The 22,259-nt window shown below is 41.1% G+C and overlaps 1 protein-coding gene across 2 annotated transcripts in view; it reads left to right on the top strand.

Annotated features, from left to right (window-relative positions):
• The first annotated feature begins 745 nt into the window (after nucleotides 1-745).
• Nucleotides 746-22,259, top strand: part of ANTXR1 (ANTXR cell adhesion molecule 1) — an 81,139-nt gene continuing 59,625 nt past the window's right edge. Inside the window, exons 1-11 of one of the 2 annotated variants that reach the window (XM_048928120.1) lie at nucleotides 746-1,841; nucleotides 2,164-2,281; nucleotides 9,031-9,102; nucleotides 9,565-9,636; nucleotides 11,786-11,867; nucleotides 12,693-12,726; nucleotides 14,124-14,203; nucleotides 14,595-14,663; nucleotides 15,461-15,541; nucleotides 20,420-20,480; nucleotides 21,983-22,081. In XM_048928120.1, the coding sequence (XP_048784077.1) occupies nucleotides 1,766-1,841; nucleotides 2,164-2,281; nucleotides 9,031-9,102; nucleotides 9,565-9,636; nucleotides 11,786-11,867; nucleotides 12,693-12,726; nucleotides 14,124-14,203; nucleotides 14,595-14,663; nucleotides 15,461-15,541; nucleotides 20,420-20,480; nucleotides 21,983-22,081 (844 nt within the window). In that variant the 5' untranslated portion in view covers nucleotides 746-1,765. The remainder of the gene's footprint in view (nucleotides 1,842-2,163; nucleotides 2,282-9,030; nucleotides 9,103-9,564; nucleotides 9,637-11,785; nucleotides 11,868-12,692; nucleotides 12,727-14,123; nucleotides 14,204-14,594; nucleotides 14,664-15,460; nucleotides 15,542-20,419; nucleotides 20,481-21,982; nucleotides 22,082-22,259) is intronic. The other variant, XM_048928121.1, reaches the window with a different exon arrangement.

Below are 22,259 nucleotides of genomic sequence, written 5' to 3'. Positions count from 1 at the left end.
AAGTTGGACATTTGTAAGCCAAAGGGAACTGAACCCAGCCCACCTTTCCTAAAACCACAATGAATGAGTGCTCAGAAAACCCACCCAGTGATGATACAGGTGGGTGACACTTCAGCAGCACCCCTATTACCACTGGAGGAACCAGCTTCCATGCTGCTTCAGAATAGATAAGAAAAGAAGAAAACCAGCTGAAGTCATTTCCTCCATTACTTAGTTACCCAAATGCTAATCACACACTAAGAACATCAGTTGTAGCTTAATTAACCATTGAGCTGCTGTGTGCAGCTGAAGCACCTTGGCTGCATGAGGAGAATTTGCTCTGAACCACATTCATGCCATAGCACAAATCACAGCATTTCACCTCACATTTTCACCTCTCCATCTCAGTGCTCTGCTCTCCATCTGATGCCTCATCTGTTGGTTTATTCCCAAGCTTTATGGGGCCTTCTGTTAGCCTGAATGCACAGCCACGCAGGGAACCCGATCTCCTGCACCTTTCTTTCCTCCTGCTAGGTTCAGGCTAGAATTATTTTCTTGAGCACAGCATTTTTATTCTATTCTGAATTGTTACTTATTTGTTCATTTCAGAGTCAGTCAGAAACAAATAAGAGGGAATCATACAATGGCTTGGGTTGGAAGGGACCACAAAAAACAGCTGGTTCCAATCCCCAATAAAAAGGAATAAAAATAAATAAAATTCCTTCTTCTCCTGAGAGCATTTGATTTGGAAGGATGGATGCTCCCACTTTTGGGACCTCTACTGTAGCTCTTGTCTGCACTGATGTTACTCTGAATTGGGAATGGTGTTATTTTTGAGTTGTCTTGCAGCGTTTTGATGCTGTTTTTGGAAGAAGTCTGAGAAGATGAGTTTCCTGGCAAGGTCTGCAAGAAGAGGGAGGGTTCAGCCCCTGGTGTCTGGCCCCTGGAGCAAGCTAAGGATAGCAGAGGGAAGCATGGTCATAGGCATGGGATTTCTTAAGACTGAGAAAACACAAAGAATGAATGCAGTAGTAATTTCTCTTTGACTTTTGCTACATTGCTCCAGGTTTTAATTCTTTATGCCTCTAACTTGGATACTGGCATTGGGTGAAAAGTCTCTGTACAATGCTGCGTGAGTGCTATCAGCAATCTGCTCACCCCAAACCTTGCAGCCTGCACTATGTGTGCTCAATGAACAGATAATGTCTTTTCCATCCAGAGACTCCAGTTACATTGAGTTTTCACCAGTAGGTGGCATTCTCTGAGCTGCTTTTTTTTTTCTTCTTTTTATCTTTTTTTCTTTTTTTAATAATAACAATAATAATTAAAGGTGGACAAGGGGAGGGGGGGTGTCAAACTCCCCCTGTACTTGCTGAAGTCTGCAGTAAAGCAAAATCTCTCTGCTCCTGTTGGGAAGCAACGGTGGTATTCTCAAACTAAGGGAGAGTGAGGGTCAAAGTCCCTTTAAAAAAAAAAAAGTGAAATACAGTATTGTGCATCTTGAAATCTGAAACCAAGAAACAGAAGTGCAAGGGAAACAAGGGGGGAAGCCTTGCAATTCCTGAGGACAACTGTTGCAAGTGAAGTTTTAAGAAGTAAAATACCTGTCTGTGCATTTAAAGGGTGTTGAATGGCTTTCGGGGAGAAGGCTGTGAAATAAAGGAGATCAAGGGAAGACTTTTTTTTTTTCTCTCATCTTCTCTGGATATAATGGCCATTGCAAAGCAAAGCATCGCCAGATTTGGCTTCAAGTGTTTCTTCTTTGCAACTTTTCTGCTGGTGTGTGATGGACACAGTGGGAAGAGAGAGAACGGGGGTCCTGCCTGCTATGGAGGGTTTGATTTGTACTTCATTCTGGACAAGTAAGTCAGTTCTATCTGTCTATTTCAAAGCAGTCTTTCTCTTGGTGTGACCTGGGGCACCATGTGCTGGGGTTTTTTTGTTTGTTTGTTTGTTAGTTTTGTTTTGTTTTTTTGTTTTGGAGAATTCATTTTGTCCCCAAGGGACTGAGAAACTCTATTGTGGTGGTGATAACTTTGGTGGGTGTAGCGTATAATGCTAACGTGCTTTGAAAATCAAATGGGTATATAAATTTTGCTGTGGTTGATATCAAACCTTTCCTCTGTACTTGGCACCATGCTTGGGATGAAGAGCAGGACCCTGTTCATGTTGGTTTCCCCACAGTGATATCTGAGGCACTATGGGGAGATGGTACTGCAGAATTAATTCTGCAGCTGAAAACGTGCAAAAAATGTCTCCTGCCTGAGGATCTGCTGCTGCCCATGCATCCATGTCCAAGCAGGTAAAGACAAGGCTCTGAGATGTGGCAGTCCTCTTTAAAAGGGTCTGATTTTGGCCATTCTGTTGGGAAAAAAAGTGAGATTGCTTTATTTGAAAGCAAACTTTATTTTTCTCCAGGCTGAGTCACATTTTCTTTGTTCCTGTTAATCAAACGCATATTTTGACTGCCTAATTGTTTGTGCTGGAGATAACTGCCCACTCACTTCTTCATTACTAATTCTGATCTGGATGTGGTAACTGTGCCTATTCAGTGGCAATGTGAAATAGATATAAGCTGAGCTTTGGAAAGCATCCTGTTGAAGCAATGCAACAAACTAAATGTGTTAGAAGTTACGGTTAAAACGATTGTGGTAAATTCCTTAATTAATAGTTAATAGGTAATTAATTCCTTAATAGTTATTTTGAACCTTAAGTTTGGAAATATTGGAGCACGTAAGTGCCAGAGCCATAGCACTGGCATTTTTAACCATAAATTTGAGATAGGAAAATATTTTGAGTTGCCAGCAGCTCTCTGTCTGATCCTCGGAGTGTTTTTCAGTAGCAGCCACATTCCATTTGTATAAATGACTTGGAATTACATAACGCTTTATTGCAAAATACTGGGTAAAATGTAAGGCTGAGATGAGTGAGCTGGGTGTGTTACTGTGCCAGCTGTCCTTATTCTCCGGGGAAATAATTTTTTTTTTGTTTTACTTCATTCAGTGGAAAGAAGTTCCTCTCGTCTATTGCACAGTGTTGCTTTGGCCATTCTGCTGTTAACTGGAATAATTTATAGAATCGTTTCAGTAGGAAGGGACCTAAAGGGCCATCTAGTCCAACCCCTGCAATGATCAGGCACATTTACAGCTTCTATTGCTCCACCTGAAAAACAAAGCATGATTTGCACTGCTGACAGCTTTTGCAAACTGAGTTCTCCTGAAGGTTGGGGCAGAATGGGAGGTTTTACCCAATCTGATGGATGTGCTCTGGAATAGCTCTGAGCTATTATTTCAAGCGCTGTGCTGTCCTTTTACTGAAGGAATGACTTTCTACACTTGCTCAAGGAAATTTATGCGGAAATTCAAAGCTTGGCACAAACTTAAAGCACCCAGACTCAAGGTACTCAGTGAATATATCAAGGTATCAAAAAAATCCTGCTTGAACGGTTGTAGGTTTCCCATTTTTGGTGCAGAAATCGACTGATACAAAGCCTACTGGTGTTAAAATCACACTGGTCTCCAGTGGAATTTGGAGGAGTCAACGGTGTTCAGCTGCTGGTGTGTGCTGTATTTTGTCTACTGCATTCTGTAGCCTTTGAGGTAGCCAAGGAGAAACTTAGAGTGGTGCAGGAGGTGATCCTATCTTTTTTCTTTAAAGCTGTATTTTGTTCTTCAGAATCACAGAATGGCTTAGGTTGGAAGGGACCTTGAAGGTCCTTGAGCTCTGGGCCATCAGCATTCTTACTTAGCTTGGATTTTCTGCTTTTTCTGCTGTTTTTGTTTGTCTTCAAAGATGTTGCTGAAGTCCTGAATGACTACATGGACCTTCTGGCAAACTGTGAAATGAGCATAATAGATCCAGGGTGCACCTTGCTGTTTTTATTAGAAATTGCTTTAAAAATTATGTGAGCTTTGGTGATAAAGATCCTGGAGCAGATTTAGGTTTTGAAACATGAAGCATTAATGGCAGTGGTGGAAGAAAGCCATTAAGATATTAAGCAACTTTCTGGGATCAGAGGAGGACAGAACAACAATAAACACAGTGCTGGAACTCACCAGTGCTGGAGCCCTATCCTGACCCTTTGCCTCAGTGCTTGGCCAGATTGAGAGACTACTGAAATCCATTTAGCACCTTGTATGCTGTCCTTATCACAGTGCTGCTCTTGTACCGCTGGGTTACCAGAGCATTTTTTATCTGTGTGTGCACTTGCATGCTTTCATTAAGCCTTGACTGTTGCTTCCTAAACTGTGTGAGTGCTCCTCTTGGAAGTAATTATAGAATTACAGAGTTGTTTGAGTTGGAAAAGACCTTAAAGGCCATCTGGTTGAACTCCTCTGCATTGAACAGGGACACCCACAACTTGATCAGATGCTCGAAGCCCCATCCAGCCTGACCTTGAGTGTCTCCAGGGATGGGCATCCGCCACTTCTCTGTGGGCAACTTGAAAGGTTTGAAGCAGTATTGCACACACAAATACCCAACTTGATATTCTGAGCTGCCTGGCAGCAGGTTCGGTGAAGGATTTGTGATCACATGAGTTGAGATTGGATTAATCCATTTCCCTTTGACTATGATTGTAAAAATAATAATGTGGGTATGGGGTGTTGCAGCTCAAGCTGTAAGATATTTAGAGTACAGTTATCTGACATTTGCTACTAGGATGTAGTCATGCATATTACTGAGCATTCCTCCTAATCATACCAGGATGATCTTAGATGATCTTAGTGACCTTTCCAACTTTTACCTTCCACCTAGCATTGTGGAAGGTAAAGCCTACTGGTGTAGTTAAGTCAGCTGGTCCTACATGGCACATCCTTTAGTGTTTCTACATGTTTTACTGCAGTGCTGAGTGGTTTTGGTCATGGTCTGAGCCTCCTGTATACTGAAAGGTGTTGAAACAAATGGCAGAAGAATAATGGAATGGATGGATTGGAAAGGGCCTTAAAGATCATAGAATCATGGAATAGTTGGGTTAGATGGGGTCTAAAGATCATCCAGTTCCAGCCTCTGCCATGGACTGGTTGCCCCCTACCAGATCAGGATGCTCAGTGTTCTGTCCGTGGCCCTGGGCACCTCTATGGTGCCAAACAATTTGCATCCCGGATGTGAGATGAGATAGGGTCTTAATTAAGAAAGAATGAAGAAGTAGTGAGACAATGCTGTATCCATTGCATGTCAAAGGCATTATTTCCTATGCTCTTTACTTTCCATGTGCAAATAGCTGCACATTACATGTCTGTAAGAAAAGTTGACTCTAACAGGTCCTTAGCATGATGAAGCAAGTAAGGATGAGAGAGAATGGCTTCAAGTTGTCCCAGGGGAAGTTTAGGTTGAGTATTAGGAAAAACTACTTCTCCAAAAGAGTAGTCAGGTATTGGAGCAGGCTGCCCAGGGAAGTGGTGAAGTCACTGTCCCTGGAAGTGTTCCAGAACCTTGGGGATGTGGTACAGAGGAGCATGATTTAGTTATTTTTTTCACGTGCTCAATGAAACAATGCTGCAAAACTTCTTGGGTCAATGCCACCTCTGACAACTCGGAGGCATCTTGGAGTTGGTCCAAAAGTAGAAGTTTAAGGAAAATTTGGATCAGCTTCTGTCTGAATCAGGTGTCTGTATGTACTTCTGCCTGCTGCAGTGCTTGTAGCTGCTGTGAAAGCTCTGTCAAAGAGTTTGGGGGTTGGGACTAGATGAAGCGCGTTTGAATAGGGTCATCTTTGAGGTTTCTTCCAACCCAAGCCATTCTATGAGTTTGTGGCCTTGGCTCTATTTTCATCTATGTTGTGAACTAAAAATACCACTGTGGATTTGCTGAGAAGGTGCAGTAGGAGAAATGGAAATAAGGAGTTCAAAAAGTATAGGAAAGACAAACTAAGACAGTTTGTGTCACTACAGCTCTGGGTTATAGTGCATGGGTAAGAGAAAGGCACCTGCTGGGCCAGCATGTGGCTCTTTGCCTCTGGAAACACTGAGCCATGTGGAGTGTCTCTCCTTTGGATTGAATTTAGATGTACCAAATCCCAGCACAGTTGACCACAAAATGTATCATTCTCTTGTTAAAGGCATAATAGCTTACTTATTCTTAATTTCCACTTATTGGGCTTTTCTCCAGCAAGAGGATTTGGCATTCTCAGTGAAAGCCTTTACGTAAATTGCAAGTTTACACCATCAACCTTTCAGCCTTGCAGCACTGGCTTGCGGATCATCATCTTTTTTTTTTTTTCTTGGGAATACGAAGACATAACCTTAAATTTCTCTTTAATTGCCTTGCAGTTAGGCTTTACGAATATTTCTCCTGTTTAGAATTCTTGGCATGCCTAAGGAGGGGCTGCATAAGTGACATTTTCTTTGAGAATTTTTTTTTTTTTTTTTTTTTTTAAATCAAAATATTTCTTCTAAATACAGACCTTGGTGTCTTATGCACTGAGACCTTGGACTGATTCAACAGAGAAATGAACTGCACGTGGACTGCAAATTGTTCACCTACAGATGGAAGATGTTTTGTGCTAAAAGAAAGGATCTGTGTGTGGTCAACAGAAGTGTAAGCCTTTATTTTGGGACCCATTTTTAATCTTGCTCTGGTAGACATGAAGAATAACTGTACATTATTACAATTATCGCACTTTGGTGCTTTTGTAACTGAAAGAAGAAACCATCCTCCACTTGCGGGGTTTTGATCATTGCAGTGATACAGAACTTCCTTATAGCAGACAGAACCTTCTGCTGCTCTTGAGCTTCAGGTCATTTCTCTTCGGTGTCATTAGATGAGTAGGAAGGCTCCCACTGCCCAAACCATTTAAATAAAGCAGAATGAAGTCACAGATGCAGACAAGTAAACGGGGTGTGCTGCTGACTGGCACATTACGGAACAGAGCAATTGGTTTTTAAGCTTCATTCTGGCAAGTGCTGTTTCAAAAAAATGCATGACTTCAGAGCCATGGAAAATGGCAAGAGTTATAAATGATGACCCACATACCATATGTGCTCTGTGGCTGGATCTCATTCTCAGGTGCTTTGCAGTAATAGTAATTTTAACTGATGGTTAGATTCTGCTCAGTGGTTTGCAACAAAATGAAAAGGAATAATTGCATATTTCTAGGCTAGTGTTGCTGGTCTAAAGCAACCTACATTTCAGTGCAGGATGTAGTAAGTGGTTTATGAACTCTTGACTTTATTGTCTTCTGGAGGCTGACGCAACCATTACAATAATGTTGAGTGTTTATTTTGTGCCTCACCACGTCGAGACAACAAATATCCATTTTCAAACCCTTTCTCAGTGATGGTTTGGCATTGATGGGACTGGGGTGTCATATTCAAGGTCTTAGAGTTATTCCAAGCGTTTGAGAGAGATTTGCATCTGGGTTTGAGCTTTGAGTGTCTCAATTCTGTCAGTATACAAACTAGTGCAATTTGGATATGGCTGAGTTTTTTGTTTGAGGGCAAATCCTAATGTAGATCATTCATCATCTGTTACAAGACATCAATTTTCTCACTGTCTGTGTGGTTTAATTTATTAAGACCAAAGAAACATTGAGCCGTTTGAGTTGGAAGAGTCCTTAAAGGTCATCGACTCCCCTGCAATGAACAGAGACATTTATTTGGCCCTCTGTGATACACACGAGGTTGGAGAACAAGTAATGATTTCAAGTCTTGGTCTGATGAAAACATTTTGTGTCTCTTCCCTGAAGATCCAAGAAACACAGAGACATTAGCACCTTCTTGTGATTGAGTCTCCTATGCAAGCTGTTACAGAAAGAAAACAGGGTGTCTGCAAAGTTTTATTTATTATTTATTTATTTATTTATTTTTATTTTTATTCTCTTTTGTGTAGAGAGAACCTGTGTTGTTCACTGTTTATCCAGATGGAGCATATGTGCAAGGCTTCCCATTGCATGTCTCCATCTAAGGCTGCCTTTGGACCTCTGGGGTCATACAAAGAAAAAATGATTTGAGGGATCATGGAGAAGTGGATCAGGTGAAGGGTTATACTGAATGGCTGTAAATAAGAACCAGGTGTGGGGAGAAGAAAGAAGGAAATTTATATAACCTGTACAATTTGGTTTGCATGCTTGCAGTATTTCTAGGAAGTGAAGTAATGGTTTTTGCAGCTCAGCAGGGGCTGCTTGTGCCAGGTGTGTAGAACTTGGTTGAATCTATTTGTGGGTATTCATTTAGATTCTCAGCCCTAAGGTAGAGGAGAGTTGGATCAGATGCCTTTTCTTTCTGTGAAGTGAAAAAGCATTCTCAAATAATCATATTTCTCTTCTCAGGCTGCAGATCAATGAATTTTTGAGTTTTCTGTTAAAACTGGGTTTGTTTCTCCCCTATAAATATTTTTAATTGTAGTCAATGAATAGAAATAAGTGATGACACATTTATTTTCCATTTCTAGAAATTATTTTTTTCCCAATATTAATATTCCAATATTCATATAAATGTCCATGCCAGAAGGTGCACTTAGTGCTGGAAGATTCTAGTTAATCTCATTTTTTCCTGGTTCTTACAACATGAAGAATAATCCAATCCCATCCAAATCCATAGCTTATTTTCCTGGGGAGCAGCATTATTTTGTGTTTTGCCTTGAACTGAGCTATGACAGAATGGGAAGCAACAGCCAAGATGTGGACTGAAGGTATTTTACTTTTCATGGTTTCCAGCACAGTCAAAATGCTAGAGAGGCTTAGGAATCTGTTCCTACAACTGCATTTCATTCCCAAAATGAGCTAAAAGCTCTGCACAAAGCTATGGCAAATGAGTTGGTTGAATTCGTATAACAGACAGTGCAAGGAGACAGGCATTGCTAACACAGGGTTTATTTGTTTAAGCTCTGCTAAAGGTCTGACATCACTGCCACATGTTATTGTGATGTGTAGTCTCAAATAGTTGCATGGAGCACAAATGCTTTTCAAAGTTAAGTAGGAAATGTAATTTACATTTTAATATTTCTTAAAAGGAAGAATAGAAATAACTCAATGAGCAGTGTGTAAGAAAGCACTAGGCTTGGAAAACTACAAAGCAGCAATTAAATATGTCATGTAATCATTATTTCCCATAGATCAGGAAGTGTCCTGCACCACTGGAATGAAATATATCATTTTGTGGAACATTTGGCCCGTAAGTTCATAAGGTAAGAGGTACTAATTTGTAGATAACTGAGAGAGGAGGGGTGTTGAGGAGTACATTCTGATTTCCCCTTGGGGAACTCACCTAGTGGAGGTTCTTAATGTATTTCTCAGATCATCCCATTAATTGCTTTGGAATTGTTCCTGAACTTCCCTCTGTTCCTGTCCTGTAGGACACAGGAGCAGATAATCTAAATGGATCCTTCTCTCCAGCCTGACTTCTATGGACCAAATTGTACTTTTGCAGGCAGGGAATTCTCATCATTTCTGAGCTGCCTGATTACTACATATTCCTCATGGTATTCCTTGGCTAGAGCTGCCCAGGGCAAAGCCCCATTTGCTGCTCAGTCCTCTCTTGTTGAGTTATAATCTTGGTAGCAGTAAGAGCACTTTGAGTTTGTTATTACACATACATTAAGCTGTGGTCTGGACCACCGAAGTCACTTCTGCTGTCTCTTTTTCTCCAGCCCTCAACTGAGGATGTCCTTCATCGTTTTTTCAACCAGAGGAACAATTCTGATGAGATTAACAGAAGACAGGTAAGATGTTTAAAAGTCTTTCTACATCTTCCTTCGCTTTCCTTGCTCAATGATCTCCATCTCTCAATCAACAGCACCGTGACATCTTTGTTCTTCTCAAATGAATTAAATCACCTGGCCATTTCATATATGACACTCATTCTCCTAAGGTGCCCTAAGGTCTCTTAAAGCAGAAGTTGTCTTCTGAGTTTTAGCTTCTAAATGTCTTTTCTTCAGCAGCTGAGCTTTAAAGCCAAATAGTGCTCTATCTGGGAGTCTGCTTTCCAGACATTTTCAGGCTGTTGTCAAAAAAAAACAAGGCCTCATTGCCTTTGAAACGTCTGTAGGGAGTTTTTTCTGCAAACAAATAAGTGAAATTCCCTTCCCATAAAAACAAACTTGAAAACAGTACATGATTATTATTCTCTTGATGTAGAGATGGGAATGATTTCTCAGATGCCTGAAAACAAGCAAAGTGTTTAGGATGGATTGCAAGAGTGTGTATTTTTGGCAATGACAGTTTGATTGTCATGTTTCTGAAGCATGTTCTTGTTGCTCCCTTGCAGATCCTCAAATTAATCCCAGTAAAATCTGTAGGATTGATATATTTTTTTTCACTTTGCCTTCAAGAGCTGGATAGGGTTCTTTAATCACTATTGCTTCCTCTGTTAGCTTCACTGCCACGTGGAGCAAAGATATATGTAACATATGTGAAGGCTGTATAAGTCAGCATGTGTTTTACATATTGGATGTCTGTGAAATTGCATACCAGAGCAGCTACTATAGAGAAATGAATAGGAAACTGGCCACTTTCCTAAAGAGCAGTCCACACACATACCAACCTTGAAAAATGTCATTAAAGCCAGCCAGCCTAAATGTCTCTTGCCATTTACCACAACAATAAGTAAAAAGAGAATTAACCATGTGTAAGTTGGTGCCAGAGAAAGCCTGCGCCTGCCTCTGTCTGTCTCTCACCCTGTTGCAGGGATCTCTGGTCTCTTAAGGCTTTAAGCTATGAGGCTTGCTATGTATGTCTCCCATGTGGAAATGTATTTCGTATTTATGCAGCTGTCCTAGAAATGTTGACTGGGAACAGGATATTGATATGGCATTAGTCAAAAGCCAGCTGAATTGGAGAGCTGCTGGCTTTTTATCAGAGGTCTAAGAAACAACGGGTGGGCTTCCTTCCAGTCCTTCAACCAACACAGTCTTTTTAGTAGGGAAGTTGGAAAAGTGGCAAAACTTTCTCCATCTTCCCCAAGGTTCCATGGGGTCTATCAGCATGAAGAAGCCTGGAGAAGTGAAGTCACTATCCATAGCAGTTTTCAAGAAGAGGGTTGATGTGGTTCTGAGGGACATAGTGGGCATGGTGGGGATAGATTGATAGTTGGACTCAACTATCTTAGTGGTCTTTTCCAATCTCAGTGATTCTATGGGCCTGATGGTGATGATAGTCCAACCATCAACACATGCCCATTAAACCTGTCACTCAGTGTCACATCTACATACTTCTGGAACAGTCACTCCACCACCTCCCTGAGCAGCCTGTTCCAATGCCTGATCGCTCTTTCAGAGAACAAATTTTTCTTAATATCCAACCTGAACCTTTCCTGGCACAACTTAATGTCATTTCCTCTCATCCTCTCACTGTTATTGGGGAGAAGAGGCCAACCTCCATCTCACTACCAACTCATTTCAGGAAAGTAATAAGGTCTCCCCTGAGCCTTCTCTTCTCCAGACTAAACAATCTCACATCCCTCAGCCACTACCCACGCAGATAAACATCCATCCAAATGGCTTTTTGATTAATTTGCACAGTCAAATCAGCAAGCACAGGTGAGGAATATAAGCCATATGCAAGTCAGCAGCTCTACTTCTGCAACAGAGGTTTGATCAGTGCTGCACAGGGAATATCTATTTGGAGAGAAATGTGTATGGAGAAGTGGTTGTCATGGCTTTCTCTGGGCTGTGGGAATACCCACAAAGAGCACATCTGCTCTATTTTCTGCATCCTTAGAAAGGTATCCAGACATTACCTTAATCTATATATACATTGAGTTAACTCTTTTTTCCCATCTCTATCTGATTTTGGCCATGCGTGTCTTCACCGGGCTATCAAGTCCTGATACATTTGATCTTGGATATAACAATTCATCTGCATTCATTTCAGGGAACAGATACGTCAGGGTCTAGAAGAGCTTCAGAAAGTCCTTCCAGGAGGTGACACATACATGCATGAAGGATTTGAAAGGGTAACTAGATGCATGTTAGAATGTATTTAAACTGTGTCTGGGTTGTTAGAGTTGGTTGGGATCTGAGGCTGTGGCCATAACCTGTTCACTGTCATGGACAAACAATGCTACTAAAAAGTTATTGCCCTTTCCAGTCTTCTCCTATGTATTTTACAAGGTCAGGAGTTTGTCTAAATCTTTACTAGGGAAATCTTGAATTCCTTCCCATTCTGTACTACATGTGCATTTTTGAGCATTGGGAAACTGTTGAAAAATGCACTGAACACACCTCAAAAATCGAGGTGACAAAAACAGTAACAAATTTTTAAAAATTAAAAAATTAAAACTTTAAAATAAAAAAATAACTTTAATACTTTCAAAGTATTCTTCTGCCAGCTTTTTAGTTCTTAATTTTGGAACATTGAAGCATTTGTCCTTCAGCCTTGCAAAATATGCTTGTGTGCAGTTATGGCAAGAGATAGAAGCATGTGAATATCTCTTTGCAGTTGGTTTGTTTCCAATTGGAGTAGCTGACCTAGAAGTGCTGGAGAGTATATATCAATGGACATAGGATGTTTCTAAAGTAGGAAGGTGAATGTGATTTCCAGATGGAGTAGTGGGAGATGATGATTGGCCAGCGGTCTTAGGGTTTCTTTGAGTTAATGCTTGAGAAAAGTCTTGCAGTGAAAGCCACAGGCAAGAAACTTGTTCTGTGAAGCCAGTAAGAGGTCATCTGTAGGCTACAATCATGACATCCTTGCTGCTGTCTTCTCTCTCTTTCTGGTACATGTATAGATGCCCACAGGATTATTATTTATTGCTAATAATCTTCTGATTTAATTTCAGGCAAGTGAACAGATTTACTATGAAAATGTTCATGGTGAGAGACTTTCCTGATCCATTAAATATTTTTCCTTCTTTACTGATACCCTTAATTGATTTGAAATGCAGCTTTGCTGCAAGAAAGGTAGTGGGTGGCTCCTGTTCTTACAGGCATGCAATGCTCTTCAGGGTAGTTGCTCCTGAAAGGGAAAAAAACAGGTAGAGCTTTAAGGGTCCAGACTGGAATAAGTGCTTTTCAGGCCAAAAGTGAGAAGCCTGACTGACTGAAGGTACCTACTGGTGTTAAAACTATCTGGTACGTGATGTTCTTTTCGCTTGAGGACTCAGATAACCATTTCTTCTTCCTTTTGAAACATGAGTACATGGGGATACTGTTCATAAATGTATTTTTCAACAAGAAATTAGTACATGTAATAGTAAGTGCAGTCGCTTCCAAAATATTTCTCCTTTCTTCCTGGTAATTAACATAAAATCTTTCTGCACTGGAAAATACAAAGTGGAAATAAAATGTCTCTTCTTGGAAACTGAAAGACAAGAGACCTGATATTTGAGTACAAAACCAGTGCTAGTGGTTTTGCAAGGCCATTCATGAATGCAACAAAGCTTCGGGACTGAGCTGTAAAATCCAACTGCAGCAGAAGGGAACAAATGCCTGCAGTAAATATACTGGGGATTGATAATGTTTTTACATGCTTGTATTACATTGCATGTAAACAGTGCCACACAAAAACAGGTTGAAGAAGCAGTGTACAACTGGGTCCTCAAGCCAATGTTGGCCCATCTACTTTTGCTTTACGAGTGCTGTGCCATCAGCTTTCCATAACAGTGTGCAAGTTTTATCTACAGAGCTCCTACAGACCTGTAATAAGTCTGCTGCCAGAGATATGATTGAATTCTATTTGTCTGCTCCTGAAAATTAATATGAACTTGTAAAACCTGAGTTATAATCAATTCCAGGAGAAGACAGCAGTGTTTAATCATGATGCTGAAATATGTTACATAGAGAGACTGAAGAATATAGCTCGTTTTCCTACGAAATCTATTTATATCCTAATTCAGTTTTTCATCACAAGCTGAAACTCTACATTTCTTGAATTTACAGCATTAATAAAATCAGGAATTAATAGCTTGGAACACTTTGCTTAATTTTTCTTGCTGCCTAATCTACTGGTCTGAAATACTGAACTAGTTATGAGAGAATTTCTGTTAAAAATCATTGGCACCTGAAAGGAGTATGGTCTAAAACTGGTGTTGTAGGCAGGTGCCCAAATGGAAAGACTGTGCAGAAATTCATGTCTTCTGAAAACTGGTTGGCTGAAGGGAATAAGGGCATGGGATTAATGCTAACCATTTTCAGTTTAGCAGCTCATTAGTAAGATGTTTTCTATGTTAATTTTACTCAAAACATGGGACTAAAGAACTCCGTGTATTTAGGTTACAGAACTGCAAGTGTCATCATTGCACTGACAGATGGAGAACTCCATGAAGACCTGTTTTTCTACTCTGAGAGGGAGGTAAGTCTTGTACATTTTTAGCCAGGGAGAGAGCAAAATGTTTAGTTCTGTTGCTTCAAAGGCAAAATATAGGATAAATCTTTTATCCCAGGGAAGAAAACTTTAATTGAATCCTATAATAGAATCGTAGAATGGCTTGAGATGCTAGGAACCTCAAAGGTCATCGACTTCCAATCTCCCTGCAATGGGCAGCATTGCCAACCTTTGTGTTCTTCAGACATGAATCTTAGAGATAAACATTAACAGCAGCAGTATTTCTGACTCATTAAAACGGAGTCAATTCATATGTTCATAGAAAACAAGTTGTTTTAAACACCTTCCAGTTAAAAAAATAGTTTGGAGGTAGAAATAATCATTTGTGTTCACATCGTTTCTCTTCTCCTTATTCCAGGCCAATCGGTCAAGAGAGCTGGGAGCAACAGTATATTGTGTTGGTGTGAAAGACTTCAATGAAACCCAGGTAAACAAGTGCTCATTGTGTCTACTGGGGTATTTGGTAAAGCTATATGGGACAGGCACAAAATCCAGACTTTCTTTCTCTTTCCTCACTCTGACTGCTTGACAGTCTGAAGTGTCTACCTGAAGCACGTTGGTCGTGATGCTGATTTTAAGCCCCTTTTGCCTTCACCTCCTTCTGTAGAGAAGTATTCCTCTGCTCATGTGCCACAATGATTGTTGTGGAAAAGCAGGAAAAAGGCAGAGGATTATCAAATCCGTCTGGTGTAAGCTGTAGATAGAAAGTTGTGTGGACTTTGCTTTTTAATGTGTAGTTCTGTGAAAGAAAAATGTTTTTTTAAAAAAAAAAATATATATATGGCAATATCTCATTTTTGTGGGACAAAAATAATCACCTTCGTTAGTGACTCTAACATTTTACTGTCTTTTCCTATTAACTCAACAGAAAGACTTCTAAATTTCATGAAATTTAGAAATTCACTGTGTCCATGAATTATATTTCACATGTAACATGAACTACAAGTGGTCCAATCTCTGTCCTCACAGGAAAGGCAATCCATTAACAATCTATGCACAGCACTTATGGTAGTTTTTTTTTTTTTCACTTGCAAGTGAACGAGTCTTAGAATCATAGAATCACAAGTTGGAAATGACCTACAAGATCATCTAGTCCAACCGTCTCCTCATCACCATTGCCACCAATATCACTAAAAAGTCTTAAGAACTCTTCATGTGCTGCCTGATGACTAATTGATCTCATTCTTTGCATTTCTGTTTTATTTACTTGCACCGTGCTGTCAGCTGGCAAGAATTGCTGACAGTAAAGATCATGTCTTTCCTGTGAATGATGGTTTTGAAGCCCTGCAGGGAATTATTGACTCCGTAAGTATTTTTAATCATATATTTGCATGTATATGTGTTAGAATTTGTTACCTGATAGTTAAAGATTTAGTCTTCTTATGTTCACAAGGATCCGCTGCCTATTAGTAAATCAAATGCTGTGTCCAAAGAAATCTTAATTGGTGATAATATTGCTACTTCAAGATTGAGTTTTTATAAGCAGTTTGAAACAGAGGAAGCATTGAGCCCAGCCTTCCAGTAGCTAAAGGGAGCCTACAAATGGGAGGGGAGTCAACTCTTTCCAAGTGTAGATAATGGCAGGACAAGGGGGAATAGTTTTAAGTTGAGGGAGGGAAGATTTAGGTTGGATATCAGGGGGAAGTTCTTTACAGAGAGAGTGGTGAGATGCTGGAACAGCTGCCCAGAGAGGTTGTGGATGTCCCCTCCATCCCAGGAGGTTCAAGGCCAGGCTGGATGGGGCCCCGGGCAGCCTGGGCTGGTGTTAAATGCGGAGGTTGGTGGCCCTGCATGCAGCAGGGGGGTTTTGGAGCTTGAGGTCCCTTCCAACCCAAGCCATTCTGTGATTCTATGAATCTTCACATGTTTTGCTCCTTAATATGATATACCAGGTTTAATTTACAATGCACTTTGGGACAATCTGTAAAATGGTGGCCACGAAGTCAGTCAGCAGAGATATGGGCACACTCTATATGGGAGATGAGAGCACTTTTTGGTCTCTGTATTCCAGTTTGATTGGCATATTTTCTGTCCTGATAGGTGGATGAGGCACTGCTTACCTGCACAGAATGAGGGAAAAGATCTTGCTCTCTGTGCAAAATCCTGAAAACTCTCCTTTCTACACTTGGCCTCCCAATGTGTTTTACTTTTTTCCCCAGACTCATGTTTCCCAATTCAGATTGATCAACTGCTGGCATTTCCTGTAGGGCCTGGGCAAAGCGTGTAAGAGCTGGTGCACACAAATGACTGGAGGGTGAGCAGTTCACGGGCAAAGAGAGAGGCAGCCTGGATTGTCTCCTTTCCTATTCCTTGTGTACAAGTCATGCAAATAGCTCTGTGGTCTCTACTGGCAAAGAGTAGAGCCTCATAAGACATCTCTATTTCTAGTTCTTAAGATGCTAATTGGCCTTATTCTTTCTTACTTATGACCAGGGCCTGAACAGGAAAAGCAAGTCCCTTGCCTGAACAGGAAAAGCAAGACCTTAGTTTTTCTTTTGTTTTGCTCATAATCATTCTAATTGTATTGCTTCCACAGCTACAAAGTAAGATGGGAAGTCCTTTTAGGGACATTCATTTTGTTCATTTTGGTGCAGACTTTCTTAGTTGATATAACACAGATGGAATCTATAATTTTCCACTTGAATCTGGGTAGGGCAGGTTCACCAGGGGGGTCTCATATTTCTGTGTTTACAGCGGTTACACACCACTCTGACCATTTAGTACCATACAAAAAACCTGCTCCCACAACACAGGCAGTTTTCCCTAGTTATTTTGCATGCAGATGGAATCCCTTGTGTATTGGCTTTCCAGACACTGTCCAAGCATGGGGCTATGGCCTCAATCAGGTGTTGCATCTATTTTTAAAAAAAGCAAGAAAACAATAAAAAAGCTCTATTTTACTTCCCAGACCTGCATTCCCTTTGCAGCTCTTTTTAATGAATTCCAGAAGCAGTCCTGACTCCTTTTCAGTTGTGCTCAAGATAGAGGTAGACTTCAGCTGATGGGTGCAAGATTTTTTCATCCCTGGAAAGGAGGGTCACAAGAAGTAATTACACAGCAGTGAGTCTGATTCCTGCTGACAGTGTGGTAGCATTGCCATCTTATAAGGCAGATAGTGCCTTGCGTTGAAGTTACTGCAATAGGCTGTGTAAAAAGGAGGTCTGTGAAAGGAATGGCAAGAAGGAAATTAATCACTGTAGAAAAATAAAGAGACTGTAGATTCTTGTTCTAGCCAGAAAACAAGCTGCCTTACTATTCCGTCCCTCATTCTTTGTGTAAACATAGTATTAATGCTCAAAGGTGTATGGGAACTGCTGAATCATGGCCTGAACCTCTGATTGATCACCTGGGGTGAGACTGAGTCAGCCTGGGAGCACAGGTGAAGGCAATTCAGCTGTGCTGCTGGACGGGGTGGAGCCTGGCTGCACCTCTCCTGGACTCATTTAAGAGCTGGCTACCAGTGGGGAAGGATCTCTGCTGGAGATCCACTCTGCTGGAATTTCAAAAGCAAGCCCAGGATATCGGTAAGCAGCCTATCTTTTCTGCTTTGGTGTAATAACTGTGTAGCCAGGCTCTCTGGTATGCCTCATAACTTAACATTTTGTACGTTCATTGAAAGAGCCATGAGATTTGGAAACCATGGACTTCTTTCAACTCTCATGTAAATGCTGGCATAGCAAGGATGCTTAGCTATGTGAGAAAGGGATTGGTTAAGCTACTAGGTACTGGCTGATGTAATGGGAAGGTAATATAAAATAAATCTGGGAGAGATTAGTGCTTGAAATTGCTTTTGAGATGTGTAGACTTGAATTTGCTCTGGTCTGCAGTGATTTGATATGAACTGCTGTGTCTTCCTGCTGAGGCAGCCCAACTCTCCTCCTCCCCCTCGTCCCAGGGAGCAAATCTTCCCGCACCTTTTGCATGTGCAGAGGCCGTGGGCTTTGAGGTCTCTCCAAGAGGGCGGGAGCTGGGGGGGGTAGTGCTTGAGACTGGCTCTCTGCTGGGTATGCATCTGCTGAGCAGAGCTGTTGGGGGTGGTGGGTTTGCACATGTCTCGGAACACCCTGCCCTTGCTTTCCAGCCAGCTCGTGGGAGCCAGCAAGTCTTCAGTGAGCAGCTGCGAGGAGCCCTGCTCTGTGCTGTTAACGCAGGACTGTTTCCCACTGCCTGAGCACCACCAGGCTATTTGGACTGTGCTTAAATGAACTGAAACATAAGTCTTAAAAGGAGAGCTGTAGGTGTTCAATATGCTGTGGGTTTTGGTCCTTTCTCTCCTGTAAGTTCCAATGCGATTTTTTTTATTAAGCAAATGAATTACTTTTTTTTGTTTTCTCTCACTGAGACAGTCACTGCTACAACTTGTTTTCCCCGTTTAATGCTGGGATTTTTTTTTGAGTTCATTAGAAGTGAGGGAAGAACCTGGTAGTGAAAGCAGGCACCTGATTGCTGTAAATGGAGAAAAAAGCTGAAGACACTCCAGAATTTTTCATTTTCCTTTGTACTGTGTTTTTTTTTGTTGTTGTTTTTGTTTCTTTCTCATGAGAAAATTCTACGGATCATAACTTGTCAATTGAAAGCAAACAGAGTAAGTCTTAGAAGGAAAACCAGAAACTCAACTTCATCTTCTGCTCGGTGTCTTTGATGGAAGTGCTGCAGGCAGTGAAACATGAAGCAGCGTGAAGTCAGGACAGGGTCTGGTCGTTGCTTTCTTTTGAGCGTGGAACATTTTTGGGAACTTAATGTGAATGCATCATAGACCAAGTATGAGAAACGATGCTTTTCTGCACTCATCCTGAGCTAGCTGTTCACATGTCACCTGCAAATATATATATACTGTGTACAGGAGTTAAGGAGAGAGAATGAGAGTTGTATGAAGGAAAGACGAAAGTCATTGTTGGTAGGTGGATGGTTGGACTAGATGGTCTTGGAGGTCTTTTCCAACCTTGATGGTTCTAGGATTCTATGATTTCACTGAGTGCATGCATATGTGATTGGACAGAAAACACTTCAGAAACAGGTGACTGTTTTGTAGTTGACAATAGATCTTGTTATTTGACAGTCCAACAGAGCTCATTAATGAGCACTTAGCTACGAACTGGGTCATTCATGCTAATGATGGATAGCTAGCTATGTGTGGGTACTTTAGAAGAATGTCCTCAGGGTCTTTCTTTTTGTTGTTGTTATTGTTGTGTTTTCCATTCCTTTCATATTCTTCTGATGCTTTTCTGCTCAGCTCTCAGCTGTTGACTTTCTCTTTCTTTTTTCCCTCCTAACAGTTCCTGTGTAATCTTGTTCCTGCAAATCTTTCTCCTCACTTGTCAGGCTGCCAGTGGCTCAGACGGTTCTGCTTCCCTCCGACCCTTGGTATCCTGTCAGTCTCTACCAGTCCTTCTTCTGAGTAACTCAGACTTTTGTGTTAAAGTTTAAAGAAATGATAACCATAGCTTCATGTAATTAAATATTCGAGGCAGGGAGCCGTGATTGCAGATACAAAATAAAAATACAACAGATCATCTCTTACAGAATTTATTGTGCTGGTTGCTTCTTCTTTCCTTACAGATGTTTCAGTTTAACACTGGGAAAATAATTTTCATGTTGGATTTGAGTCATGATGCTTGGCTGACATTTGCTTGCCTCTCAGAGCTGACCTAAATTTTGATCAGCATTGCATCATTTAGGGGCTGCTCAGCCCAGCCCTGAACACCCACCACTCTTGGTCACTGCTGCTGCTTTCACAGGGGCCCATAAATGCTGTCACAGGTTTGCTGTCTGTGTGCAGCAAAGAATTGGAGTCTTCAGAGGAGAGGGGAGGCTGCTCTCTGCAAAAAACAGCCTGAGAAATTCTAACATAGCATGGGAATAAATTGAATACAAATCTAGTGTGGTCTTCCTGACTTGCAGGTAGTCTGCCAAGGCTGATGCTGAAGTATTTATGTAAATCACTGCCTGTTAAGTGGTTGAAGGCAGTGCCAACCCTTATGAAAAAATACTGCTTCACTTAAGTTTCTTGCCAACTTAATCAGAATGGGAACGAGCCCTTTTTAAATCAAGAAAAATTATTCTATATCTTCATTTTGCAGTGTTAAGCGTTTAGATGACAAGTGCTTTCTCAAGCTTTTGTATTTGTGTATCTCCAGAAAAACAATTCAGACATTTCATGACATTTATTTTTCTGTCTTTTAGATTTTGAAGAAATCCTGTATCGAAATTCTGGCTGCAGAGCCTTCCAGTATATGTGCAGGAGGTAAGTGTAAATGGAGGTGCAATCTGTTGACTCATACCACTCCCTCTTTGTGTGGTGGTTCTAATAACATTGTGCTATGGACACTGTGGCTTTAAAGTCCTGGCAAACATTTCTACGTTCTGTAGAACCCCCAGCTATTTTGGAAGAAAGCTGGAGAACCATTTTAGCATCTTCAGTCTCCCGTGAGCTCCATGTTTTATATAGGGTTTTGTAACTGTTTGTTGAATGAGTTTTGCAGAGTAGGATGAGACTGTGATGCATTCTCTTTCTTTTTACATTTTCAAATTGGTAGGGCAAGTAATAAAGCCAACTGCCAATGCCTCTTTGTTTTCACTTTCATTGCAGCTGCTGTCACAAGAGGAGCAGTGATAAGCTTGAAAAATACCAACAAATTGCTTACATGCTCAATTGAAGGTCTAACCTCTGTGTTTGGACAAATACTCTATTAATAATGTTCCAACTGCTAATTGTGACAATTAGGACTTTGAGATTAATGAAAGTGACACTTTCATTGTGTCTCCCTCTCAAATGAGAGTTAGGTCCACTGGGAGTCTTTTGAAGATAAATTTGGCAGGTATATCTCTGATATCTCATGTTTTCTTGATTTTTGTGTTTTCTTTTTTTTTCTTTTTTCTTTTTTTTTTTGGATGGAGAGAGCAAGGGTTCTGCTAACCTAGACATCTCTTGCACTGCAGACCAGCCCCAGACACTTAGCAGCAACACATCTGTCTGAAATGCTGGTTTCCAAATGGCATGGTTTTGCATCACGATAGAAATGCAGTGTGCGTGCTGGATCTGTTTGCTTCAGTCCCAAGCAGAGACAGGATCTCCATGGTTAATCTGACATCATTGATGCACTATTCTTTGACTGTACGTGAACTCTCATTCCCCAGCAGTTGAGGCTTCTGCGATTTCTCTTAAGTATTCATCAGCCCCCGCACAGCTCTTTTCCCTCGTTCTTCCCAAATGCTCTTGGACAACACATAATGGGCCTGTCAGGCAGCTTCCCTGGCTAGATGTGGTGGGATGATTTGCAACTTGGCTGTAAATGAGTGGGATCTGGAAGAGAGCCCAGATTCCAGAGCAAATCTGCCTTTTTTTTTTTTTTTTTTGACAAGTACAGTGTATGAGTCCTTAAGGGAGATGAAAGAAGATGGGGACTGTAATGTGCAAGGAGGAAATTCTGAGTCTGCAAATGTCCATTCCTTGTTGTCTCTTGGGATTTTAAAACTAGGGTGGTTATTTCTGATGCACTGTGATTCCTCCTGTGTTGTCAGAAGAAACATTTTGTGTTTGATTGTCATTCACCAAAAGTAACATCAGCCTTTGAACGTCCCTCCTAGATAGCAGCAGGAACTGTGGGGGTTGGTTCCCTCCCTGTGGGGGGTGCAGAGGGTGAGCCCCTGGCTCTGCTGCCAGAACATGACAGACATCGCTTGTCCAAGTGACGATTCTTTGCCTCCCTATGGATCAGTAATCTGCTGTTTGTTTTTTTTCTACAGAGTCATTTCAGGTTGTTGTGAGAGGAAATGGATTTCGACATGCTCGTAATGTCGACAGAGTACTTTGCAGCTTCAGGATCAATGACACAGTCACTCTCAGTAAGCTGTTTTGATTCCTTATATATATTTTTTCCCTGAGTTTGCACTAGCAGGCATTTGCCTGGGAAGCATTGGATTTTTCAAATACTTTGGCTGTGATGGCAATCATTAGGGGATGAAGAGCTATCAAATCGCAGAAGGGAAAGCCAGTCTCAGCACATGGCCCCATCGGGGTGGG

Source organism: Lagopus muta, chromosome 27, assembly GCF_023343835.1.
Source record: "Lagopus muta isolate bLagMut1 chromosome 27, bLagMut1 primary, whole genome shotgun sequence".
In the NCBI taxonomy this organism is placed as follows: domain Eukaryota; kingdom Metazoa; phylum Chordata; class Aves; order Galliformes; family Phasianidae; genus Lagopus; species Lagopus muta.
This window is presented reverse-complemented; position numbering and strand designations above follow the sequence as displayed.